The 26,908-nt window shown below is 44.4% G+C and overlaps 3 protein-coding genes across 3 annotated transcripts; 2 read left to right on the top strand and 1 right to left on the bottom strand.

Annotated features, from left to right (window-relative positions):
- The first annotated feature begins 3,013 nt into the window (after positions 1–3,013).
- LOC139383871 (chloride intracellular channel 5a) lies at positions 3,014–6,155 on the top strand. The gene is made up of 6 exons (XM_071128461.1): positions 3,014–3,329; positions 4,792–4,901; positions 4,971–5,096; positions 5,222–5,328; positions 5,410–5,591; positions 5,891–6,155. Exons 1-6 carry the CDS (start codon positions 3,270–3,272, stop codon positions 6,053–6,055), a joined length of 750 nt encoding a protein of 249 aa, XP_070984562.1. The 5' UTR covers positions 3,014–3,269; the 3' UTR covers positions 6,056–6,155.
- Positions 6,156–9,280: 3,125 nt separating this feature from the next.
- Positions 9,281–13,852, bottom strand: LOC139383597 (runt-related transcription factor 3-like). The gene is made up of 4 exons (XM_071128162.1): positions 13,622–13,852; positions 13,261–13,417; positions 12,751–12,858; positions 9,281–9,639 (listed from the first exon to the last, which is right to left on the bottom strand). Exons 1-4 carry the CDS (start codon positions 13,850–13,852, stop codon positions 9,281–9,283), a joined length of 855 nt encoding a protein of 284 aa, XP_070984263.1.
- A 415-nt stretch (positions 13,853–14,267) lies between these two features.
- Positions 14,268–26,804, top strand: LOC139383477 (SPT3 homolog, SAGA and STAGA complex component). Its single transcript, XM_071128032.1, has 12 exons — positions 14,268–14,384; positions 15,113–15,207; positions 16,013–16,097; positions 16,216–16,302; positions 16,485–16,578; positions 19,281–19,417; positions 19,538–19,613; positions 19,879–19,991; positions 25,528–25,632; positions 25,791–25,916; positions 25,994–26,086; positions 26,216–26,804. The coding sequence occupies exons 2-12, from the start codon at positions 15,116–15,118 to the stop codon at positions 26,255–26,257; spliced, it is 1,050 nt and encodes a 349-aa protein (XP_070984133.1). The 5' UTR covers positions 14,268–14,384; positions 15,113–15,115; the 3' UTR covers positions 26,258–26,804.
- The last annotated feature ends 104 nt before the right edge of the window (positions 26,805–26,908 follow it).

The raw sequence follows: 26,908 nt of genomic DNA, 5'->3' as shown, positions 1-26,908 counted from the left end.
CTGAAGGATTGCGCAAGATCGTCATACACACCTTGTTAGTTTGTCAACAATTCCACAGCTTTCTCATTTGGTTTTAAATAGATCCGCTTTCACATCCATAGCTATCTACAATAGCTGTTGTCATTTCAATATCTTGACGATGTCCTAAAACTTCCTCAAAATAGAGGCGCTCCTTTTAACAAGCAGCTTGGTAAACCAATCGTAATATAGGATACGTCGATAGACGCGTCACACCCATAACAGACGCTTCCTGATTGGCCCAGTGGACCGAGGGCTAATCTACGGGTCTCCTCTCCCCTTTCTGCAGCCTACTGGAGATACTCAATTGATTTTTATGCCTGGGGAATCTGGGTCCGGGAGTCCAGCTAATTTATATCTGAAAATTATGCCAATCATGTTTTCCTCTCCTCTCCTCTCCTCTCCTCTCCTCTCCTCTCCTCTCCTCTCCTCTCCTCTCCTCTCCTCTGCTCTCCTCTGCTCTCCTCTGCTCTGCTCTGCTCTGCTCTCCTCTCCTCTCCTCTCCTCTGCTCTGCTCTGCTCTATTCTCCTCTCCCCTCCTTGAGTGAACTCGTCCTCCAGGTTCAAAGTCCCCGGATAATCACAGCAATAAGTGTTGGTGGGGACAGACCGCTCATGTGCACACACGGCCCCCAGGTCATTTACAATCTCATCAACCTCCATCTCTCTCTCTCTTTTCCCATCCCTCCCTCCCTCCCTCCCTCTCCTCCATGTCAGAAGCACCTGCTGCATCGTGGTGAGAACATGAACATGGAGCAGCAGAGTGAGAACATTTACGAGACTCCCCTGGACAGAGACTCAGACAGCCCAACGGAGGATACCTACCAGAACCAGACCCAGACCAGCAGTATCTACGAGACACCCAGTGACGTGGTGAATGATTCTGTTTACTGTGATGTAGAAGCACCCCAGGCATCTGGGAACGGAAACGGAGACGGTCTAACTGTGGAGTACGAGAACACCGGGAGCCTGAGAGAGGCACCTGCGGTTCCACTGCCCCAACTGGAGAGCAAGAGCAGCTCCTTCGGGTCCTCCAGCTCATCAGAAGACGAGGGAGAAAGGGAGAAAAATAAAGAGAGTGAGGAGGAGGAGAGGCTGGAGAGTGAGGAGGAGAAGGTGGAGGAGGAGAAGGAGGAGAATAGGAAGTTGGAGAGGAGGGTTCTGCAGGCGAAGGTGAACACAGATGAAGCCTCTTCCCGGCGGTCCTCTTTGTCATCTTCTTCATCATCTATTTCCACTTCATCATCGTTGTCAGAGCAGGGGAACCCTCCTGAGGAACCAATGCCAGTAGCAGATGGGCCAGTGATCTCACTCTTCGTCAGGGTAAGACAACATGGTAATGATATCAGGGTACAACGTACTGTGAAAGATGTATGAGTTTAAGACCCAATTCAGTTGTGTTTCCCCACAAGGATAGAAAATGTCCCTACAAGGATAGTAAAACAAGGAAGATAGAAGAACATAACGTGTGTCTGTGTGTGTGTGTGCGTATGTGTGTGTGTGGTGTGTATGTGTTTCATCATGCTCTGTAGACTGATATCAGAGTGGAGGTTGCCCTCTCAAGGTCATGTCTGAGATAAAGTGAGCTATAAAACACATCTGGTATAAACACACACACACACACACACACACACACACACACACACACACACACACACACACACACACACACACACACACACACACACACACACACACACACACACACACACACACACACACACACACACACACAGGTTTGAGGTTGACAGTTGGGCTGCAGACCACTAGAGAGAGCCTTGCACTTCTCTGACCGTTTAGGTGACATTACCACAGTCAGCAGTGTGTGTGTGTGTGTGTGTGTGTGTGTGTGTGTGTGTGTGTGTGTGTGTGTGTGTGTGTGTGTGTGTGTGTGTGTGTGTGTGTGTGTGTGTGTGTGTGTGTGTGTGTGTGTGTGTGTGTGTGTGTGTAGACTGTGTTTGTGTTTGTGTGAGGGGGGGGTTGCCAAGATTCTAAATTTAAAATGAACTGACTGGAATTCCATCCCACCCCAATGACTCAACTGAGGGTTCCAGTAGCATGTGAATCCCCCTTGTGAGTGCATTTACTGCATGTGTCTGTGTGTTTAGTTGATGTGTGTTTGTGGAGGGATATCACAGGTAAGGTCATCCTGCTTCCTCTCAAGGTTTGATTGATTTATTGATTAGGGCAGGTGTGAGTACAGGTGAGGCCTTGAGGAAGCGGAGTAGTTGATTTTCTGTTTGATGTTTTCTATAGTTTAAATAGTTTTATAATCCTCCTACAATCTGATGGAGCTCTGAAGTCCACTTCACAGGTTATCTATATTGGATTTAACACGACAACACACCTCAATAAATAACAACAAGGTCAGCAGTAAAACACATCCACACACACACACACATACACACACACACTCTCCATTCCCGACACCACAGATGCGTTTGAGTTGAAGAGTGAGTCCCAAATGTCCCCCTACTCCTATTTTAGGGCACCACTTTTAGACTCAGGGGAAAAGGCTCTGGACAAAAGCAGTGCACTACAGAAAAAAGGTGCTATCTAGAACCAAAAAGGGTTCTTTGGCTGTCCCCATTGGAGAACATTTTGAACAACCCCTTTTAGTTCCAGGTAGAACCCTTTTGGGTTCCACGTAGAACCCTTTCCAATGAGGGTTCTACATGGAACCCAAAAGAGTTGTACCTGGAACCAAAAAGGGTTTTACCTGGAACCAAAAATGATTATCCTATGGGGGACAGCCACAGATCCTTTTTAGAACTCTTTTTTTCTAGGAGTGTACTGTATATAGGGGAAAGGGGTTCATTTCAGATCTAATTATGTTAATAAGGGAGGGAACCTGATCCATCCATACCTACCTGTCCTCCTTTTCCCTACACTACACTACAATCCCAAAGCACTTCTCCTTTTCCACTCTACTGCTTTCCTCCTCTCCCCCTCTTCTTACTGACACCTCAACCCCCTGCCCCCTTGACTATTTTTGACCAACACACTCATTCAGACAGCTGGACTCAGAGTACAAATCAAAACAACCAGGGCACACACACAAACACATACACATACATCAAGAGACACGTCAGGACAGAAGCTCTGACACACAAGCGCGCAGCACAGCAAGGAGTTGCTGGGTACAACAGGACAAACGTGACTGGGCCAGAACCCAGGCTGAGAACACAGACGGACAATACACACATACACACTTTTGCAGAAGATAACACACACCCGTTAGAGCAGTGGAAATGACTGACACGTCTGCAGCTGAAGAGGAGAAGGACCCTGATATTGAACTTTTTGTCAAGGTGGGGGGTGTGTGTGTGTATTTGAGGATCATGTTTATCTGCTGTATGATTATCTGCTGCGTAGTGTGTGTGTTTTGTTGTTGTTGTTGTTTTCCCGTGGCACAGGGCCAGAGTAACCCAACACGCCTGTGAGTGTTTTCTCTGTCCCCTGTCCCCTGTCTCCCCTATACCTTTCTCCTCCTATTCTCTGCTGCCCCCTCTCTCTTTCTTTGTCCGACAGATCAGATCTACTGAATTATTTCTGGTCCTCTAAGCAGTGAAAGCATGAGGTTAACTGGTTAAATGGTTCAGTCATGTTGTGGCTCTAGTGTTGCCAGACTCATTCTTATGAGACTCATTTATACTTATTCATAGCTCCCTGATATGCAGGTCTAATGAGGTAATAGTAGTTGGTATAGTGGGGTAGTTAGTATGAGGTAGATTTGGAGCATACGTTATGCTAAATAAACAAGGGATTTGCATTAGAGTTCATGTTACTTGCCTCCTGTCATTTTGAGGTGGGTAATGGACTGTTCGGGAGTAGTTAGTGTAGTTGAGGGCGAGTTGTAGTAGGGGTAGTTATATTGTGGTGTAGTCTATATGTAGTAGGCCTTTTAGTGGTTAGTTATGAGGTACTTCTAGGGGTAGTTAGCTGATATGAGGTAGTTCTAGGGGTAGTTAGCTGATGTATGAGGTAGTTCTAGGGGTAGTTAGTTGGTATATGAGGTAGTTCTAGGGGTAGTTAGCTGGTGTATGAGGTACTTCTAGGGGTAGTTAGCTGGTATATGAGGTCGTTCTAGGTGTAGTTAGCTGATGTATGAGGTAATTCTAGGGGTAGTTAGCTGTATATGAGGTAGTTCTAGGGGTAGTTAGCTGATGTATGAGGTAGTTCTCGGTGTAGTTAGCTGGTATATGAGGTAGTTCTAGGGGTAGTTAGCTGGTATGAGGTAGTTCTAGGGGTAGTTAGCTGGTATATGAGGTACAGTAGGGTAGTTATAATGTGATAGTTGTTCCAGGGCAGTGTGTCCAGTGAGGTGTGTAATGGAAGGTTGATATATTATTCATGGTGTGTCTGGTGTCCCCTTACAGGATCCCCTTTCAGCCATCGCCATTGTGTGTGTGTGTGTGTGTGTGTGTGTGTGTGTGTGTGTGTGTGTGTGTGTGTGTGTGTGTGTGTGTGTGTGTGTGTGTGTGTGTGTGTGTGTGTGTGTGTGTGTGTGTGTGTGTGTGTGTGTGTGTGCTGCCAGTCTGACAAGGTCTGAGTGTATAGGGCAGTGATTTTAGTAGGCTAAAGGTTACAGGTAGCTGTAGTCATATCCTATTGTTTTGAGATCCATGCACAAATTGTGCAACTTGAAAAGGGTATGATACTGGCTCAAGAAATATTTAAATAACTGTATGTGTACTAATGTCTGCAGTGTGTGTGTGTGTGTGTGTGTGTGTGTGCGTGGTTGTTTGTGTGTGTGTGTGCATGTGTGTGCAGGCAGGGAGTGATGGGGAGAGTATAGGTAACTGTCCGTTCTCTCAGCGTCTCTTCATGATCCTTTGGCTAAAAGGAGTCGTCTTCAACGTCACTACAGTCGACCTGAAGAGGTAAAACACACACGGACATACACACACTCTCAGATATACACTAACCCATCTGTGTGTGTTGTCCTATAGAAAGCCGGCTGACCTCCATAACCTTGCTCCAGGCACACACCCACCCTTCCTGACGTTCGAAGGAGAGGTGAAGACGGACATCAATAAGATAGAAGAATACTTAGAGGATATGCTGGCTCCACCCAGGTACACACACACACACACACACACACACACACACACACACACACACACACACACACACACGTGCATGCACACACACTGTAAAAAGTCTAAATAAGGTTGTGTTTGTTAACGCTGGTGTTCCTCAGGTACCCTAAACTGTCAGCTAAGAACCGGGAGTCTAATACGGCAGGAAACGACATCTTCGCCAAGTTTTCAGCCTACATCAAAAACATCAGGCCAGAGAACAACGCAGGTACACACACACACACTTCACTGATCTAAGTGGGTTGCCTGGGTTTGTGTGTGTGTAGTAATGTGTGTGTGCATCCTGCAGTTCTAGAGAAAAGTCTCAACAAGGCATTAGCCAAGCTGGATGAGTTCCTTCTGTCCCCGCTGCCAGAGGAGCTGCAGGATGGCAGAGATGTGGCAGAAGGGGGGTCTATACGGAAGTATCTAGACGGAGACACATTAACACTGGCCGACTGCAACTTGCTGCCCAAATTACATGTCGTCAAGGTATTATTCCTATTGTTATTATCCAACTACAGACAGAAAGTGATGATCAACCAATTACAGAAGTGGGCTGTATCAAGATACAGTATCTCTTTACCTTTGGTGTTTTATTCAGATCTGTTTGTGTCAGGCTGTCTGTTCCAGGATTTAGTGTTGTGCCCTAAATTCTTATGACCTCAAATAACACCTTCTGCCCATACAGGGCACCCTTTTTGGCCAGAGTCACCTATAGGTTTATATGGTTATGGTTACTGTATCAGAAGTGATTGTGATTCTCTCCATGGTGTGTGTTCTGTCTCCAGGTGGTCGCTAAGAGATACCGTAACTATGAGATCCCTGCAGAGCTGCGGGGTGTATGGCGTTACATTCAAAATGCCTACAGGCGAGATGAGTTTACCAACACCTGCGCGGCTGATGCAGAGATAGAACTAGCCTATCAGGACGTGGCCAAGAGACTGTCCAAGTGATAATGCCTGGAATCATTACTCTGTGTAGTTTTTCTAAATTAATCAAATCAGGTTCCATTAAATCCAATAAAATAAACCAGACTCAGTCATATAAAACCTATTTTAGTATATCCTGCTTTCTTTCACACTTCTGGACTTTTAGACTTTTACTCAAATAATAGTTTTTTTTTATATAGTTCCAGCTGTCCCACAAAAATACATTTTCAGAGCAAGGGTGGCGCAGCAAGATGATCAAGATGTTAATATTGCAAGATTAACTTAATTCAAGATATATGATCTTCGATCTTTATAATATGTTAATATTTGAACAGTTTTATTACAGTAAATTGGAGCAAAGAGCAGTAAACGAGGATGAAGAGAAAGTGCTATTTGAATGGAAGAACCACAGTAGATTTCAATGAATGGTTGGTTAGTAGATGAATGAATGATAGGGCATGTGATTGTGAAGTGAAAGTGTTTTCCCAGAATGCACCATCCTGTGGTCACAGAGTTGTTGTGTGAATTGTAAAAGCAGGAATTGACAACAAAGTTTTCTTATAACCATACTGATTTGATCATAAGTTAACGAATGTTAATGAGTGTTATTGCTCTAATTTAAATAATAAATCTATTTTCTCATAAATTAGTTGGCTGGACTCTTTACTGTTCCTCAAGTAATTGACATTCTCTTCTATGAATGATACCAAAGTAAACAAGTGAGTGTGGGAGGGGGCTTGCATACAGAAACCACATGCTCTCACCCTCTGCTGAATAAATAATGATGTTGTTACAATGTGGATGAGATGATAGTTATGACTGGACATGAGAGGAGAGGAGGGGACACAGAAACAGGCAGACAGAGTGCCCAAACTTTACATTTATGCACTACAACATGCACTGAATCAGTGATTAATTTTGTTTTCCTGTGCCATGATTCTGGCATTGAACAAATCATCCTCGTGCTAGGCAGTTTCAGTGGTGCAGTACACTTAATTCATCTCAATTCAACTTGTTATGGAAAGATTTGAAACATGTGATGGGGTTTAGAAAGGAAACACTTAATCCTCCCACATACAGTGCCTTGCGAAAGTATTCGGCCCCCTTGAACTTTGCGACCTTTTGCCACATTTCAGGCTTCAAACATAAAGATATAAAACTGTATTTTTTTGTGAAGAATCAACAACAAGTGGGACACAATCATGAAGTGGAACGACATTTATTGGATATTTCAAACTTTTTTAACAAATCAAAAACTGAAAAATTGGGCGTGCAAAATGATTCAGCCCCCTTAAGTTAATACTTTGTAGCGCCACCATTTGCTGCGATTACAGCTGTAAGTCGCTTGGGGTATGTCTCTATCAGTTTTGCACATCGAGAGACTGAAATGTTTTCCCATTCCTCCTTGCAAAACAGCTCGAGCTCAGTGAGGTTGGATGGAGAGCATTTGTGAACAGCAGTTTTCAGTTCTTTCCACAGATTCTCGATTGGATTCAGGTCTGGACTTTGACTTGGCCATTCTAACACCTGGATATGTTTATTTTTGAACCATTCCATTGTAGATTTTGCTTTATGTTTTGGATCATTGTCTTGTTGGAAGACAAATCTCCGTCCCAGTCTCAGGTCTTTTGCAGACTCCATCAGTTTTTTTTCCAGAATGGTCCTGTATTTGGCTCCATCCATCTTCCCATCAATTTTAACCATCTTCCCTGTCCCTGCTGAAGAAAAGCAGGCCCAAACCATGATGCTGCCACCACCGACAGTGACAGTGGGGATGGTGTGTTCAGTGTGATGAGCTGTGTTGCTTTTACGCCAAACATAACGTTTTGCATTGTTGCCAAAAAGTTCAATTTTGGTTTCATCTGACCAGAGCACCTTCTTCCACATGTTTGGTGTGTCTCCCAGGTGGCTTGTGGCAAACTTTAAACAACACTTTTTATGGATATCTTTAAGAAAAGGCTTTCTTCTTGCCACTCTTCCATAAAGGCCAGATTTGTGCAATATACGACTGATTGTTGTCCTATGGACAGAGTCTCCCACCTCAGCTGTAGATCTCTGCAGTTCATCCAGAGTGATCATGGGCCTCTTGGCTGCATCTCTGATCAGTCTTCTCCTTGTATGAGCTGAACGTTTAGAGGGACGGCCAGGTCTTGGTAGATTTGCAGTGGTCTGATACTCCTTCCATTTCAATATTATCGCTTGCACAGTGCTCCTTGGGATGTTTAAAGCTTGGGAAATCTTTTTGTATCCAAATCCGGCTTTAAATGTCTTCACAACAGTATCTCGGACCTGCCTGGTGTGTTCCTTGTTCTTCATGATGCTCTCTGCGCTTTTGACGGACCTCTGAGACTATCACAGTGCAGGTGCATTTATACGGAGACTTGATTACACACAGGTGGATTGTATTTATCATCATTAGTCATTTAGGTCAACATTGGATCATTCAGAGATCCTCACTGAACTTCTGGAGAGAGTTTGCTGCACTGAAAGTAAAGGGGCTGAATAATTTTGCACGCCAAATTTTTCAGTTTTTGATTTGTTAAAAAAGTTTGAAATATCCAATAAATGTCGTTCCACTTCATGATTGTGTCCCACTTGTTGTTGATTCTTCACAAAAAAATACAGTTTTATATCTTTATGTTTGAAGCCTGAAATGTGGCAAAAGGTCGCAAAGTTCAAGGGGGCCGAATACTTTCGCAAGGCACTGTATAGGCCTAACCTAACCAGTAAATAGCGGACTTCTGAGTTTTCAGCACCAAAGACAATGGAATGTATTCATTTGATGGCTCTGTTCTGATCAAATCGATACAATTTTATTTAATTTGGAACTGAATTTATCAAACCTGTTTCATGAAACCAATCCTTTATTTGATTCAAATAATTACATATTTTTCAATCCATTAGCTATTCATTTATAATTTTTTTGTCATTTCATAGATAACTGTTTGGCATCAGACAATAAAATAAAACACAATCGACCAAACATACCTGATAACCGATAATAAGCCTACCCATAACCAACAATAACCATAAAATAACACTACATAACCATAAAACTCAAAAGTACATTTTGTACGAGTTCATAAAACACACACATAAATCTACGTAGTCTTAGTATTATTCATGGGAACAAATATAAATGTAAAGACACAGGCGTAAAGCACTAACCATCAGGTTTTGATTGATTCTTGATTGATTGATTCTTGATTGATTGATTTTTGATTGATTGATTGCACCATCCTGTCCGAGTCAATATGGCCTCCACACAGGCTCCTCCCCCCTACCCTCTGTTTGATTGGCCAGTGCGGCAGTGGGGGCCTGGTCTCCTCCCGGCCCAGAGGTAAAGTGGTTTGTCCTGTCCCCCTCTGGCAGTGAGATGTAGTGGTTGGTCCCAGCAGAGGCTCCATAGTAGAGGATGGGGCTGCTGCTGGGCTGGAAGAGTCCACTGTGGGAATGGGGGGTGAGCGTGGGGAAAGGTGGGGGGAGGTACGGGGGTGGAGGGGGGGTGACGGAGTAAGGGAAGGACGAGAAGTGCATTCTGGGAGTGGACGAGAATGAGGAGAGGGGGGGAAACGGGCGATCAAACCCAGCAGCCAGCTCACACACACCTGGAAAACAGACGCACACAGGGTCAGAGGGCACATCACTGTGTTACTGTGTGTGCGCGTGTGCATGCATGTACAGTGGGGCAAAAAAGTATTTAGTCAGCCACCAATTGTGCAAGTTCTCCCACTTAAAAAGATGAGAGAGGCCTGTAATTTTGATCATAGGTACACTTCAACATTTGACAGACAAAATGAGAAAAAAAATCCAGAAAATCACATTGTAGGATTTTTAATGAATTTATTTGCAAATTATGGTGGAAAATAAGTATTTGGTCAATAACAAAAGTTTATCTCAATACTTTGTTATATACCCAATGGCAGAGGTCAAACGTTTTCTGTAAGTCTTCACAAGGTTTTCACACACTGTTGCTGGTATTTTGGCCCATTCCTCCATGCAGATCTCCTCTAGAGCAGTGATGTTTTGGGGCTGTTGCTGGGCAACACAGACTTTCAACTCCCTCCTAAGATTTTCTATGGGGTTGAGATCTAGAGACTGGCTAGGCCACTCCGGGACCTTGAAATGCTTCTTACGAAGCCACTCCTTCTTTGCCCGGGCAGTGTGTTTGGGATCATTGTCATGCTGAAAGACCCAGCCACGTTTCATCTTCAATGCCCTTGCTGATGGAAGGAGGTTTTCACTCAAAATCTCACGATACATGGCCCCATTCATTCTTTCCTTTACACGTATCAGTCGTCCTGGTCCCTTTGCAGAAAAACAGCCCCAAAGCATGATGTTTCTACCCCCATGCTTCACAGTAGGTATGGTGTTCTTTGGATGCAACTCAGCATTCTTTGTCCTCCAAACACGACGAGTTTAGTTTTTACCAAAAGGTTATATTTTGGTTTCATCTGACCATATGACATTCTCCCAATCTTCTTCTGGATCATCCAAATGCTCTCTAGCAAACTTCAGACGGGCCTGGACATGTACTGGCTTAAGCAGGGGGACACGTCTGGCACAGCAGGATTTGAGTCCCTGGCGGCGTAGTGTGTTACTAATGGTAGGCTTTGTTACTTTGGTCCCAGCTCTCTGCAGGTCATTCACTAGGTCCCCCCGTGTGGTTCTGGGATTTTTGCTCACCGTTCTTGTGATCATTTTGACCCCACGGGGTGAGATCTTGCGTGGAGCCCCAGGTCGAGGGAGATTATCAGTGGTCTTGTATGTCTTCCATTTCCTAATAATTGCTCCCACAGTTGATTTCTTCAAACCAAGCTGCTTACCTATTGCAGATTCAGTCTTCCCAGCCTGGTGCAGGTCTACAATTTTGTTTCTGGTGTCCTTTGACAGCTCTTTGGTCTTGGCCATAGTGGAGTTTGGAATGTGACTGTTTAAGGTTGTGGACAGGTGTCTTTTATACTGATAACAAGTTCAAACAGGTGCCATTAATACAGGTAACAAGTGGAGGACAGAGGAGCCTCTTAAATAAGAAGTTACAGGTCTGTGAGAGCCAGAAATCTTGCTTGTTTGTAGGTGACCAAATACTTATTTTCCACCATAATTTGTAAATAAATGCATAAAAAATCCTACAATGTGATTTTCTGGATTTTTTCCCCTCATTTTGTCTGTCATAGTTGAAGTGTACCTATGATGAAAATTACAGGCCTCTCTCATATTTTTAAGTGGGAGAACTTGAACAATTGGTGTCTGACTAAATACTTTTTTGCCCCACTGTATGCCTACCTGAGAGGCCAGTGGTTCTTGAGGATGAGAAGGGGTAAGATTGATCATTGGTCCAGGGGGGTGAGGAAAGGGGCCTAGAGTCTGAGAGAGGGAAGGCTGGAGGGAGAGATAATGAAAGGAGAAGGGGATAGAGGAAGAATGAGTGAGAGAAACAGGGATGGAAGTGAGAGAGACAGGGATGGAAGTGAGAGAGACAGGGATGGAAGTGAGAGAGACAGGGATGGAAGTGAGAGAGGCGGAAGGAAATGACAGAGATAGGGAAGGCAGTGAGAGAGACAGGGAAGGAAGTGAGAGAGACAGGGAAGGAAGTGAGATAGACAGGGATGGAAGTGAGAGAGACAGGGATGGAAGTGAGAGAGACAGGGATGGAAGTGAGAGAGACAGGGAAGGAAGTGAGAGAGACAGGGATGGAAGTGAGAGAGACAGGGAAGGATGTGAGAGAGACAGGGGTGGAAGTGAGAGAGACAGGGATGGAAGTGAGAGAGACAGGGATGGAAGTGAGAGAGACAGGGGTGGAAGTGAGAGAGACAGGGATGGAAGTGAGAGAGACAGGGAAGGAAGGGGAGAGACAGGGAAGGAAGTGAGAGAGACAGGGATGGAAGTGAGAGAGACAGGGATGGAAGTGAGAGAGACAGGGAAGGAAATGAGAGAGACAGGGAAGGAAATGAGAGAGACAGGGAAGGAAGGAGAGAGACAGGGATGGAAGTGAGAGAGACAGGGATGGAAGTGAGAGAGACAGGGAAGGAAGGGGAGAGACAGGGAAGGAAGTGAGAGAGACAGGGGTGGAAGTGAGAGAGACAGGGATGGAATTGAGAGAGACAGGGAAGGAAATGAGAGAGACAGGGGTGGAAGTGAGAGAGACAGGGATGGAAGTGAGAGAGACAGGGATGGAAGTGAGAGAGACAGGGATGGAAATTAGAGAGACAGGGGTGGAAGTGAGAGAGACAGGGATGGAAGTGAGAGAGACAGGGATGGAAGTGAGAGAGACAGGGAAGGAAGGGGAGAGACAGGGAAGGAAGTGAGAGAGACAGGGATGGAAGTGAGAGAGACAGGGATGGAAGTGAGAGAGACAGGGAAGGAAATGAGAGAGACAGGGAAGGAAGGGGAGAGACAGGGATGGAAGTGAGAGAGACAGGGATGGAAGTGAGAGAGACAGGGAAGGAAGGGGAGAGACAGGGAAGGAAGTGAGAGAGACAGGGATGGAAGTGAGAGAGACAGGGATGGAAGTGAGAGAGACAGGGAAGGAAATGAGAGAGACAGGGAAGGAAGGGGAGAGACAGGGAAGGAAGGGAGAGAGAGAGGTAAAGTGATGGAGGGAAGGAAGGAGTAAAAGAGCAATGAGTGTTTCATATAGTTATTAGTATCTCATGAAAATATCAGTAAACTTTGGCCCATCAGTATACACAGAAAGCGTTTAACTGCTCTGTTTTCACCTCTTGTTGGAGGGTTGGTGATGTTGTTGAGGGGGCGGAGACTCTGCATCGGCATGGCAACCCTGAAAAGCCCTGTTTTTGGACCCACCTCTAGCTTCTGCCTGTGACCTATCAGAGAGCAGCATACACAAGTAGTTATAGCCCTCTTCAATCAGAGTGTCCCTGTTCAAAAACTTGTGTGTGTCCGTGTGTGTGTGTGTGTGTGTGTGTGTGTGTGTGTGTGTGTGTGCGTGCGTGCGTGCGTGCGTGCGTGCGTGCGTGCGTGCGTACTCACGGCGTGGCTCTCTAGGTCCGTCTACAGTAACTTTGATAGCTCTGTGGTACGTGGCCACCTGGGGAGGACTGGTGAACACGGTTATGGTCAGATTAAAGCTTTTACCTAGAGAGAGAGAGAGAGACATGTTAAACACACACACACACACACACACACACACACACACACACACACACACACACACACACACACACACACACACATACTCTGTTGTACACAAACACACACAAACACACCTCTCCCACTGCGTCCTACAAAGCGGAGGTCATTGAAGCGTGCTGTGTGTGATGTCATCAGCGTGGTGGCGTTCCGTAGCTCAGCTGAACAGTTCTCATCATTCCCTGCCATCACCGTGACTAGAACACCGTCACTTACATCACCCAGGGCAACCACCTGGAGAGGGAGGACGGAGGGGGGATGGAGGACAAATTAAATAGGGAGAGAAAAGATGTTCAATGGTACCCCACTAAACCTTTCAGTACCTCTCCCATGTGTACACTGTGTACTGTAAACACTGGCAAGCTGAAATAAGGGGAATTTTATTTTGACATGAGGTCAAGTGATGAAGACTCAGAATCCAGACTTTGTGTGTGTTACCGTGAAGGCACGTGGCAGAGTCTTGTTGCAACGCCAGTGTGCAGGGAGGCTTGACACCAGAAAGTTGGGGCTGTCGGTGGGCCTGAACTCAGCAGGAATGTCCCCTGTACTCTGGGGGCCACTCTCCTCATGCTGAGCTGTCACTCCCACTTTCCCATCTCTGGTCTTACCATGGAGCGGTGGACTGAACCTACGGCTAGTGATCTGGGGATCTGGGGGAATAAGTAACATGATGAGACTCGATCTTCATTAGCCAGCAAGCAAAAAGCCTTCTGAAGCCACAGAGGCCCTAGAACAAGTCAAATCTGCTAAAAAACAGTTCTGACCCATCTATGTTTCAATAACATTGTTGGGAGCATATAGAGCGTGTAACTTTATTTCTTGTCATTCATACAGTACTGTATTGTATACATATTTAAGTACAGTAAAACAAGTAAAAAGAAGGGTTAAACAGCACACACACACACACAGTGTCTCTCTCTCTCTCTCTCTCTCTCACACACACACACACACACACACACACACACACACACACACACACACACACACGTCAGGCAGGACTTCGCACAACCTCCATAAAACCGGCCAAACTATTTTTGTCAGCTGCCACCAGGTGGCACAATGAGCCCGTGACAAGATCAACATTGCTGACGTCTTTCACTGTGCGACAAAACGACAAAGCAGCTTATCCAAGTGCAGCAGTGGTTTGTAAAGAAACCAATGACGAGGGACAAATAATATTGTACTAAATCGTTGAATCACGGTAAGATTGCATTGTTCTAACACCTTCTAAAGACATTCGACTAGCCCACTTTACTATTTGCCCGTAACTTCAATTTGACTGGTTCTGTCTGGGTTATGGGGGAAAGTGACAGACCTGTTTACTAGCTGGAGAATGGGAGCGTGTGTGCGTGCGTGCGTGCGCTATACATCCTCTCTCTCTGTCTGTCTACAGCCACAGGTTTGAATACAGGAACGACTGTCCTACAGGATTCGTTCATGCAAACACTGAGAGAGGGGAGGTAGGGAGGGAGAGGAAGGCAGTGGTTAAGAGTTAAGCCAAGCAGCGAACAAAAACAGTCAAATCCATATTGTGACATTAGCAACAGCTGATTTGCCTTAGCTCAATTCTGGTTGAGTGACTCCATCCTGTTCTTTTGTTTACCGCATACCTGTGTGTGTGTGTGTGTGTGTGTGTGTGTGTGTGTGTGTATAGCTGTTTTTCGGTGCTACCAAAAACATGTTTGTGTAACTGTGGTGTGTGTTTAGGCTACTAGTTCATAGAGAAACTGACTTGAAATATTACGACTGAGTCAACACACCCAACAACTTCAGTTGATAAACCGTATGTGCCGATATAAATGTATTTTATAGAGTTGATATGCAATGACTGTAATAACGATTATATCTGTTCTACACAGTAGCCTATATTTCTATCATAAAGTGTTGTAATGTTGTCTTCCTGAACACGACCCTGGGGTGTGTGTGTAGGTGATGAGCAGCAGTCCCATGGCAGGCTCTTCCAGCCAAGCGAGGGACCGCCCACCCACACGGACCAGCTTCATCCCCGAAATACAGAGCATGATGTAACTACACACACTGAGTCAGATTGTCCCAAAAACACACACACACACACACACACACACACACACACACACACACACACACACAGGTCGACATATAGATCCACTTACCCCAGTAGAGGTTGTGTTGACTCGGGCTGAAAAGGCTGTTGGATGCCATGGCAACAGTGTATCACAGAGTAACCAGCTAGTTTCAGCAGTAGGTTGACCGTAGTGTCGAAGGGTCGTTGTGTGGTCGGGTCCTGGTCTGCTACGCTAAGACGGTCTGCGTTGTGGTTCTGTGGTCCTGGAGCGGTGTGTGTGATGGCGTTCGGACCACAGCGTGGTCGCCATACTCCCTTGCTCCACCCTCATTCGACGAACCACATTAATCTGACTATGACATCACTGCCGTCACACACTCACAGACACTCAGGTGTTCAACCCAACCTTTGCATAGAGATACACCACATCCCTCAACCTCACCTACTAGAACAGAGCCTGCATCCTGTGTGTGTGTGTGTTTCTAACCCGTCTCATGTGTGTGTGTGTGTGTGTGTGTTTCTAACCCGTCTCATGTGTGTGTGTGTGTTTCTAACCCGTCTCATGTGTGTGTGTGTGTGTGTGTGTGTGTGTGTTTCTAACCCGTCTCGTGTGTGTGTGTGTGTGTGTGTGTGTTTCTAACCCGTCTCATGTGTGTGTGTGTGTGTGTGTGTGTGTTTCTAACCCGTCTCATGTGTGTGTGTGTGTGTGTGTGTGTGTGTGTGTGTGTGTGTGTGTGTGTTTCTAACCCGTCTCATGTGTGTGTGTGTGTGTGTGTGTGTTCTAGGTTTGCTCTGGGAGATGCTCGCAGACCCCTACATGAGACTGCTGCTCTGGTAGAGGACATTGTACACACCCAACTCATCAACCTGGTAACACACACACACACATTTTAGTCCCTGTTCTCTCTCTGATACTGACAAACCTTTTCAACTATGAAACAGTAACTCATATCACTCCTCTCTTGTGTGTGTGTGTGTGTGTCCGAAGCTACAGCAGGCGTGTGAGGGGGCGGTCCTTAGAGGGTCAAGGGTCATCTCAGCTGAGGACATCCTGTTCCTCATGAGGAGAGACAAGGTACACACCAGCTACATACACCATACACAGACACACCATACACTCACACTATTTTCTGCCTGCAATACCTGTGAAGTACTGATTTCAGCTGACTGGCGTTAACTAGAAAACCGGAGGCTTGTAGTATTATTTTAAACTACGTAATTTTTTCTCTCATTGTTCTCTTCATCTTCTCCCTACAGAAGAAGGTGAGGAGGTTGTTAAGGTATCTACAGTTCAGAGACTACAAGTCTAAAGTGCTGAAAACCATTGAAGATGAGGAACCACTGGAGTCAGGTACTTGACACAGTACATGTAAAGCAAAAAAAAGTCCCATGACTGAAACTTAAGTCGATCTCAGATCTATTGTCTGGGGCCAAGTTATCCTCCCCTTTCATGTAAAAAGGTTGTGACCACCTTACTGTTAAGGAAACAGGATCATGTTGTATATGTATTAAACTGCACGTTTGACCAATTTCAGTTTCCTTTGCTTAGGAGGTCTGGGGACCTCCCTGTAAAAATGTTATGTAAAAGGACTGAGAAACTCAGTTCTGGTGACTTTTTAAAAGGACATTCTACTTTCAAATTAATGAAAATAAAACGATGCTGACATCATCTAAAATATAATTTCCACCTCCAGAAGTGGGCCCAAAAACATATGGGTAAAAATGTTGTTAAAATTATATTGGACCAGGCATATAGCCTATGCATGGCCTATATTATCATACAGTGCCTTGCGAAAGTATTCGGCCCCCTTGAACCTTGCGACCTTTTGCCACATTTCAGGCTTCAAACAAAGATATAAAACTGTATTTTTTTGTGAAGAATCAACAACAAGTGGGACACAATCATGAAGTGGAACGACATTTATTGGATATTTCAAACTTTTTTAACAAATCAAAAACTGAAAAATTGGGCGCGCAAAATTATTCAGCCCCCTTAAGTTAATACTTTGTAGCGCCACCTTTTGCTGCGATTACAGCTGTAAGTTGCTTGGGGTATGTCTCTATCAGTTTTGCACATCGAGAGACTGACATTTTTCCCATTCCTCCTTGCAAAACTGCTCGAGCTCAGTGAGGTTGGATGGAGAGCATTTGTGAACAGCAGTTTTCAGTTCTTTTCACAGATTCTCGATTGGATTCAGGTCTGGACTTTGACTTTCTAACACCTTGCCATTCTAACACCTGGATATGTTTATTTTTGAACCATTCCATTGTAGATTTTGCTTTATGTTTTGGATCATTGTCTTGTTGGAAGACAAATCTCCGTCCCAATCTTACGCCAAACATAACGTTTTGCATTGTTGCCAAAAAGTTCAATTTTGGTTTCATCTGACCAGAGCACCTTCTTCCACATGTTTGGTGTGTCTCCCAGGTGGCTTGTGGCAAACATTAAACAACACTTTTTATGGATATCTTTAAGAAATGGCTTTCTTGCCACTCTTCCATAAAGGCCAGATTTGTGCAATATACGACTGATTGTTGTCCTATGGACAGAGTCTCCCACCTCAGCTGTAGATCTCTGCAGTTCATCCAGAGTGATCATGGGCCTCTTGGCTGCATCTCTGATCAGTCTTCTCCTTGTATGAGCTGAAAGTTTAGAGGGACGGCCAGGTCTTGGTAGATTTGCAGTGGTCTGATACTCCTTCCATTTCAATATTATCGCTTGCACAGTGCTCCTTGGGATGTTTAAAGCTTGGGAAATCTTTTTGTATCCAAATCCGGCTTTAAACTTCTTCACAACAGTATCTCGGACCTGCCTGATGTGTTCCTTGTTCTTCATGATGCTCTCTGCGCTTTTGACGGACCTCTGAGACTATCACAGTGCAGGTGCATTTATACGGAGACTTGATTACACACAGGTGGATTGTATTTATCATCATTAGTCATTTAGGTCAACATTGGATCATTCAGAGATCCTCACTGAACTTCTGGAGAGAGTTTGTTGCACTGAAAGTAAAGGGGCTGAATAATTTTGCACGCCCTATTTTTCAGTTTTTGATTTGTTAAAAAAGTTTGAAATATCCAATAAATGTTGTTCCACTTCATGATTGTGTCCCACTTGTTGTTGATTCTTCACAAAAAAATACAGTTTTATATCTTTATGTTTGAAGCCTGAAATGTGGCAAAAGGTCGCAAAGTTCAAGGGGGCCGAATACTTTCGCAAGGCACTGTATGTGCTATTAGCAATACGCATTATCACCTGTAGCCCAACTGATGAAGCATAGTTGCTATAAAATGTACATAGGCTGAAGCATGGGGTTGGTCCATCTGCATTTACCCCATTGGACACAACATCCTGATTGCTATTGTTAATTATTATTATTTTATTATAAATATATAAATAATTATTTGTTTTTATTTACTCGAAAAATCATCTTTTTTTGTTTGTTTCTGTTTGCTCTTTTAAGATGACATTGCCCCTTTAAGAGCTCTGTTGTGCAGCTGTGCCTAAAACCAAGCTTGAAGCTGCATTTGTAAAAGAATGCCACGCACAATTGAAGGAGTAGAGAAATTAACGTGGTAGCAATGTAGAACTCGGATCCCATATCATTTTTTTTAAAGGCCAAACTGCTTAAAAAAATATTCTCCTGCGATTGCATTAAGAATGGTTGTGCATTGACTGCTTGTCAGAATAATTATTTTGCCAGCAGCTACAGTAGGCCGGCTACACCACTCTGAGTTGAGCACTGCTGTGGTGCACATTATAGACTGTAATTTCCTTCATCTGAATATCCGCGTGTCATCAACAATCGTGCATGTCAGTTCAGTGCACACAGCTTAACAGAGAAAATGTCATATTTGAGAACATATTTTGTAGAACACACAAAAAATGACCTCTTCAGAATCCATTTAATGGAAATCTGTCCCAGTGATGGATAACTTTAACCCTGCTTTTAACCCTGCCTGAAGACTTGTTAGCTTCCAGTACTCCTAGACTTTAGCTTAGAGGGCTAACATTGCCCCCTCTCTATCTATCTCTCACTCACACACTGATAGATAGGTGGGTTGTTGCCGGGAGTAACAAGCGCCAGCGGCTAGCAGGAGACTTCTTGTCCTGGGTGGACCAGACGGGAGAGTTCCTGTCCCTGTCTGACAACCAGGAAGTAGATGACGTCAAACTGGAACGACTGGAGGTCAGAACACACAAACAGACACACATACACAGTGTGTTAAAGTGGTATCTGGGTAGCAGCTCCCCTCGGTGAGTATTAACTCCTCTCTCCACACTCTCTCATTACCTCTCCTCTCTGTAGAGGTTGGAAAGACAGACCAGGGGGATGGACAGTGCTCAGTACAGTGAGTTCTGTGAGAGTCGGCAGCTCAGCTTTGGTGAGTAACATTTCTTCTCCCAACATTTAACCCTTAACTCAGTCTCTGATAGATTGTGTGTGTGTGTGTGTGTGTGTGTGTGTGTGTGTGTGTGTGTGTGTGTGTGTGTGTGTGTGTGTGTGTGTGTGTGTGTGTGTGTGTGTGTGTGTGTGTGTGTGTGTGTGTGTGTGTGTGTGTGTGTGTGTGTGTGTGTGTGTGTGTGTGTGTGTGTGTGTGTGTGTGTGTGTGTGTGTGTGTGTGTGTGTGTGTGTGTGTCTGTCTGTAGCTAAGAAGGCATCTAAGTTCCGAGACTGGCTGGACTGCAGCAGTCTGGAGGTGAAGCCCAACACTGTTGCCATGGAGATCCTGTCCTATCTGGCTTATGAGACCACCGCTCAGGTATGTGTGTCTACCAGACCACTGCTAGTTAAAGAACTAAGTCTCTGGGCCTCCCGGGTGGCGCAGTGTTTAAGGGCGCTGTACTGCAGCGCCAGCTGTGCCATCAGAGTCCCTGGGTTCGCGCCCAGGCTCTGTCGTAACCGGCCGCGAACGGGAGGTCCGTGGGGCGACGCACAATTGGCCTAGCGTCGCCCGGGTTAGGGAGGGCTTGGTCGGTAGGGGTGTCCTTGTCTCATCGCGCACCAGCGACTCCTGTGGCGGGCTGGGCGCAGTGTACGCTAACCAAGGTGGCCAGGTGCACGGTGTTTCCTCCGGCACATTGGTGCGGCTGGCTTCCGGGTTGGATGTGCGCTGTGTTAAGAAGCAGTGCGGCTTGGTTGGGTTGTGTATCGGAGGACGCATGACTTTCAACCTTCGTCTCTCCCGAGCCCGTACGGGAGTGGTAGCGATGAGACAAGATAGTAGCTACTACAACAATTGGATACCACTAAATTGGGGAGAAAAAGGGTGTTTCTTTTGCAGACAACTGTAGTATACTATAGTATTCACCCAGACTTTACTGTAGTATTTATTCACTGTAGTGTTTTTGCAGACATGACTGTAGTATACTATAATATTCACTGTAGGGTTTTTGTGTAAATGACTGTAGTATACTATAGTATTCACTGTATTGTGTCTTTTGCGGACATAACTGTAGTATACTAAAGTATTCACTGTAGTGTTTTTGCAGACATGATTGTAGAACACTATATGATTCACTGTAGTGTTGTTGCAGACATAACTTTAGAATACTATAGTATTCACTAGTGTTTGTGCGGACATGACTAGTGTACTGTAGTATTTACTTGTGTTATTGCTGACTTTACTGCTGCATACTAGTATTCACTGTAATATTTTTGTGGACAAATCAAATCAAAGGTTACTGGTCCACAGCAAGTGGGGACAACAGACTGGGATAGGGAGAGATTGAATATGTCCGGAAACTCTCCAGCCAGCTGGTCTGCACATGCCCGAAGGACGCAGTTTGGGATGCCGTCTGGGGCGGCAGCCTTGCGAGGTTTAACGAGAACAATAGCTCACACTCTTTGTTGGAGGCGGATAGCTCTCACTCTTTGTTGGAGGCGGATAGCTCGCACTCTTTGTTGGAAGCGGATAGCTCGCACTCTTTGTTGGAGGCGGATAGCCCGCACTCTTTGTTGGAGGCGGATAGCTCGCACTCTTTGTTGGAGGCGGATAGCCCGCACTCTTTGTTGGAGGCGGATAGCTCGCACTCTTTGTTGGAGGCGGATAGCTCGCACTCTTTGTTGGAGGCGGATAGCTCGCACTCTTTGTTGGAGGCGGATAGCTCGCACTCTTTGTTGGAGGCGGATAGCTCGCACTCTTTGTTGGAGGCGGATAGCTCGCACTCCTTGTTGGAGGCGGATAGCCCGCACTCGCACTCTTTGTTGGAGGCGGATAGCCCGCACTCTTTGTTGGAGGCGGATAGCGGATAGCTCGCACTCTTTGTTGGAGGCGGATAGCTCGCACTCTTTGTTGGAGGCGGATAGCTCGCACTCTTTGTTGGAGGCGGATAGCTCGCACTCTTTGTTGGAGGCGGATAGCTCGCACTCTTTGTTGGAGGCGGATAGCTCGCACTCCTTGTTGGAGGCGGATAGCTCGCACTCTTTGTTGGAGGCGGATAGCTCGCACTCTTTGTTGGAGGCGGATAGCTCGCACTCCTTGTTGGAGGCGGATAGCTCGCACTCCTTGTTGGAGGCGGATAGCTCGCACTCCTTGTTGGAGGCGGATAGCTCGCACTCCTTGTTGGAGGCGGATAGCTCGCACTCCTTGTTGGAGGCGGATAGCTCGCACTCCTTGTTGGAGGCGGATAGCTCGCACTCCTTGTTGGAGGCGGATGGCCCGCCTCTGTGGCTCTGTGTTTTCCTCAAAGCAGGCGAAATAGGTTAGCTTGTAAGCTTGTAAAGCTTGTAGCTTTAAGGCAAGCCTAAAAATTTGCATGGACTGATCTGTAAGTGAATAGTCTTTTTTTATGTGGGTTAGCTGTTAATGTGTAATATGTTTTAACTAGGATCACAATGGAAATAAATTTTCAACTTTCTTGTGTTATTCTTGACACATTTCTAAATGCATTGTATCCATATCCATATTTGTGTTTGTATTGTGTTTTTAAATAGTCAAATAAAATAAATCAATCAAGGGATACTACAGTTTGGAGTATAGTATTCTACACTATACTACACATTTATATAATCTCAGCAAAAAAAGAAACGTCCTTACACTGTCAACTGTGTTTATTTTCAGCAAATTTAACATGTGTGAATATTTGTATGAACATAAGATTCAACAACTGAGACATAAACTGAACATGTTCCACAGACATGTGACTAACAGAAATGGAATAATGTGTCCCTGAACAAAGGGGGGGTCTAAATCAAAAGTAACAGACCGTTTTTGGTGTGGCCACCAGCTGCATTAAGTACTGCAGTGCGTCTCCTCCTCATGGACTGCACCAGATTTGCAAGTTCTTGCTGTGAGATGTTACCCTACTCTTCCACCAAGGCACCTGCAAGTTCCCAGACATTTCTGGGGGGAATGGCCCTAGCCCTCACCCTCCGATCCAACAGATCCCAGACATGCTCAATGGGATTGAGATCTGGGCTCTTCACTGGCCATGGCAGAACACTGACATTCCTGTCTTGCAGGAAATCATGCACAGAACGAGCAGTATGGCTGGGGTCACGTCAGGATGAGCCTGCAGGAAGGGTACCACATGAGGGAGGAGAATGTCTTCTCTGTAACGCACAGCATTGAGATTGCCTGCAATGACGACAAGCTCAGTCCGATGATGCTGTGACATACCGCCCCAGACCATGACGGACCATCTACCTCCAAATCGATCCCGCTCCAGAGTACAGGCCTCGGTGTAACACTCATTCCTTCGACGATACACGCAAATCTGACCATCACCCCTGGTGAGACAAAACCGTGACTCGTCAGTGAAGAGGAGTTTTTGCCAATCCTGTCTGGTCCAGCGACGGTGGGTTTGTGCCCATAGGCAACGTTGTTGCCGGTGATGTCTGGTGAGGACCTGCCTTACAACAGGCCTAAAAAGCCCTCAGTCCAGCCGCTCTCAGCCTATTGTGGACAGTCTGAGCACTGATGGACGGATTGTGCGTTTCTGGTGTAGCTCGGGCAATTATTGTTGCCATCCTGTACCTGTCCCGCAGGTGTGATGTTCGTGATGTTCCTGTGCAGGTGTTGTTACACGATCGTCCTTGCAGTGGCAGACCACAACTGTCCGTCCTGTCCCCCTGTAGCGCTGTCTTAGGCATCTCACAGTACGGACATTGCAATTTATTGCCCTGGCCACATCTGCAGTACCTCATGCCTCCTTGCAGCATGCCTAAGGCACATTCACGCAGATGAGCAAGGACCCTGTGCATCTTTCTTTTGGTGTTTTTCAGAGTCAGTAGAAAGGCCTCTTTAGTGTCCTAAGTTTTCATAACTGTGGCCTTAATTGCCTACCGTCTGTAAGCTGTTAGTGTCTTAATGACCGTTCCACAGGTGCATGTTCATTAATTGTTTATGGTTCATTAAACAAGCATGGGAAACAGTGTTTAAACCCTTTACAATGAAGATCTGTGAAGTTATTTGGATTTTTACGAATTATCTTTGAAAGACAGGGTCCTGAAAAACGGACGTTTCTTTTTTTTTCTTCCTGAGTTTAGTAAGCACTACACGATCGAGGGGGAACCTCAGAGGAAATCCCTGCCATGAGGTCCCCAAGGACAGCACGTTAAAATAAAAACAAAGTTGACAAAGCTAACAGCTACCCGTAAACCTAGCTAGAAGTCCAATTGATAAAAAAAATCTAGTCAGCACTACTTGATCGAGGGATACTACAGTGTGATGTATATTATTCTACACAGTATACTACAAAATTATATAGTAAGCACGACACGATCGAAGGTGTCAGAGAAAGCCCCTAAAAATTGTCAAGACTCCAGCCATCCAAGTCATAGACTGTTCTCACTGCTACCGCATGGCAAGCAGTACTGGAGCACCAAGTCTAGGTCCAAAAGGCTCCGTAACAGCTTCTACCCCCAAGCCATAAGACTCTTGAACAGTTCATCAAAATGCTATTTGGACTATTTTCATTGACCCTCATTTGTACGCTGCTGCTAGTCTCTGTTTATTATCTATGCATAGTCACTTTATCTCTACCTACATGTACATATTACCTCGACTAAACTGTACCCCTGCACATTGACTCTGTACCCCTTGTATATTGCCTCGTTGTTATTTATTTTTTTTACTTTAGTTTAGTTTATTTTTTGCATATAGCCTTGTTATTGTGTTACTTTAGTTTAGTTTATTTTTTGCATATAGCCTTGTTATTGTGTTACTTTAGTTTATTTATTTTTTGCATATAGCCTTGTTATTGTGTTACTTTAGTTTAGTTTATTTTTTGCATATAGCCTTGTTATTGTGTTACTTTAGTTTATTTTTTGCATATAGCCTTGTTATTGTGTTACTTTAGTTTATTTTTTGCATATAGCCTTGTTATTGTGTTACTTTAGTTTAGTTTATTTTTTGCATATAGCCTTGTTATTGTGTTACTTTAGTTTAGTTTATTTTTTGCATATAGCCTTGTTATTGTGTTACTTTAGTTTAGTTTTTTTTTGCATATAGCCTTGTTATTGTGTTACTTTAGTTTATTTTTTGCATATAGCCTTGTTATTGTGTTACTTTAGTTTATTTTTTGCATATAGCCTTGTTATTGTGTTACTTTAGTTTAGTTTATTTTTTGCATATAGCCTTGTTATTGTGTTACTTTAGTTTAGTTTATTTTTTGCATATAGCCTTGTTATTGTGTTACTTTAGTTTATTTTTTGCATATAGCCTTGTTATTGTGTTACTTTAGTTTAGTTTATTTTTTGCATATAGCCTTGTTATTGTGTTACATATAGCCTTGTTATTGTGTTTATTTATTTGCATATAGCCTTGTTATTGTGTTACTTTAGTTTAGTTTATTTTTTGCATATAGCCTTGTTATTGTGTTACTTTAGTTTATTTTTTGCATATAGCCTTGTTATTGTGTTACTTTAGTTTATTTAGCAAATATTTTTTTACCAGCTCTTAACCAACAATGCAGAGTAAGTAAGCATTTCACGGTAAGGTCTAGAATTGTTGTATTCGGTGCATGTGACAAATAAAATATGATTTGATACTACAGTGTAGTAAAGTATTCTACAGTATAATACAAAATATTAAAGTAACCACTAAACAAGTGAGGGATACTTGAGGGATACTACAATGTGTAGTATAGTACAGTATTCTAGAACATTCTATAGTAAGTACTAAATGATCGAGAGATACTACAGTGTGGAGTATGGGATTCTACAGTATACTACAGTTTACTGCATAATTCTATAGTAGGTACTATAGTGTTCTATAGTAAACTGTAGTATTTTTTTTATGTGTATCATTGCTCTGTTTGGATTACAATATTCACTCCCTCTCTTTCTCTCTCTAGCTGGTAGATCTGTCTCTGTTAGTGAAACAGGATATGACTCCAAAGACAGATCCCTTCAGCCATGTTGTGTCTGCCAGCTTCATACACTACCACAGCAATACAGAGGTAAGTTAAAACACACACCCCTCTGTTAGCCAGCTAACAGGAGTAGCAGCTAGCTAACTTGCTATTCCTACTGGCCGCTCATTTAAAACGTGTTCTCTACCTTCCCCCTCTCTCCCTTCCCCACCTCTCTCTCTCTCTTCCCCACCTCTCTCTCTCAGGTAAAGAGAGATCCAGAATCTCCAGAGACCACGCCCCCCTCCACTCCTGGCTCATCCCACTCCTCTAAGCCCTCGAATGGAGGCTTGGGATTGGACAGTAAAACCAGGCAAAGGAAACGCAAGAAGGTCTGTTAAGATAGTTTTTTTGTGTGTTGCACAGCTTGTGTGTGTGTATACCATGTGTTAAGGTGTGTTTGTTTCAGAGTTCAGCAGTGAGTGGTGTGGAGCCTCCCAGTGGAGCCATTCAGCCCTGCCACATCAGAGAGGCCATCAGACGCTACAGTTACAGACACACGGTACACTCATCTCCCTTTCATTCCTCTTCCCTCCCTAACTTCCTATATGCACTGTAGGACTGTTCTCTCACAAAACAACTGGTTGGAAGTAATCAATATAACAAACACGGTCCCTCTCTCCTCTTCCAGAGTGCTAATAGGGGGAATGGGATGGCGTTCCTGGCCTGCTAAAGGCAGAAGAGAAACGGTTCGACAGAAGATAAATGTTTTTTTATGATTTGAGATTCTTACCATAACTTCCTGTCTTTATCTATTTCTGTTAAAGTCCAGACATCATGTCATGATGTATCACTTACTCTGCGTTTACACAGGCAGCCCAATTCAGATCTGGTTGGTTAGAAGACCAATTAGTGAAAAAAAATAAATTGGGCTGCCTTTGTAAACGCAGCCTTAGTGTCCGGTTCATTTTTTTTGTCCACATTCACTCACATTGATTATGCATCCTTGGTTTATATAAAAAGTAGTCTTTAATAAAGCTATTTGATTAGACTGACTCAGTTATTCAACACTAACCACATTTCCATCCAGTTTTATGCCATACTGAATAAAAATAATCTTCATGACAGCCGTGATGGAAATAAGGTCTTTCATAAATGCCGACAATTTGTTTGTTCGACATGGTGGGATCTTTTTCTCAGTACAATGAATTATGCGAGATATGGTGGCAAATAATATTAAAACCATATCGAAGTCATGTGAACATGGTGTGTGGTCCTCCCACTACGACTTGGAAAATCATGCAGTGATCTTGATGCTCCATTCCAATAAATATTGAGGGTCTTATTCTGGTGACGTGATCGATGCTTGACTGCCGTTCCACAA

This window comes from Oncorhynchus clarkii, chromosome 25 (assembly GCF_045791955.1).
Source record: "Oncorhynchus clarkii lewisi isolate Uvic-CL-2024 chromosome 25, UVic_Ocla_1.0, whole genome shotgun sequence".
In the NCBI taxonomy this organism is placed as follows: domain Eukaryota; kingdom Metazoa; phylum Chordata; class Actinopteri; order Salmoniformes; family Salmonidae; genus Oncorhynchus; species Oncorhynchus clarkii.
Note: the sequence above shows the minus strand (reverse complement) of the source record. Positions and strands in the feature narration are given on the sequence as shown.

Bases quoted from the DNA above. Each gene is read 5' to 3' on its own strand.
- LOC139383871 (XM_071128461.1), top strand. From the start codon at position 3,270: ATGACTGACACGTCTGCAGCTGAAGAGGAGAAGGACCCTGATATTGAA. The intron at 4,902-4,970 runs GTAAAACACACA...GTTGTCCTATAG, and splicing joins ACTACAGTCGACCTGAAGAG to AAAGCCGGCTGACCTCCATA. The intron at 5,097-5,221 runs GTACACACACAC...GGTGTTCCTCAG, and splicing joins GATATGCTGGCTCCACCCAG to GTACCCTAAACTGTCAGCTA.
- LOC139383597 (XM_071128162.1), bottom strand. From the start codon at position 13,852: ATGTTACTTATTCCCCCAGATCCCCAGATCACTAGCCGTAGGTTCAGT. The intron at 13,418-13,621 runs GTAACACACACA...CTCCCTCTCCAG, and splicing joins CTCTGCCACGTGCCTTCACG to GTGGTTGCCCTGGGTGATGT. The intron at 12,859-13,260 runs GTGTGTTTGTGT...GCTCTCTGATAG, and splicing joins TGTAGGACGCAGTGGGAGAG to GTCACAGGCAGAAGCTAGAG.
- LOC139383477 (XM_071128032.1), top strand. From the start codon at position 15,116: ATGAGCAGCAGTCCCATGGCAGGCTCTTCCAGCCAAGCGAGGGACCGC. The intron at 19,992-25,527 runs GTATGTGTGTCT...TTCTCTCTCTAG, and splicing joins CTTATGAGACCACCGCTCAG to CTGGTAGATCTGTCTCTGTT. The intron at 26,087-26,215 runs GTACACTCATCT...CTCCTCTTCCAG, and splicing joins GCTACAGTTACAGACACACG to AGTGCTAATAGGGGGAATGG.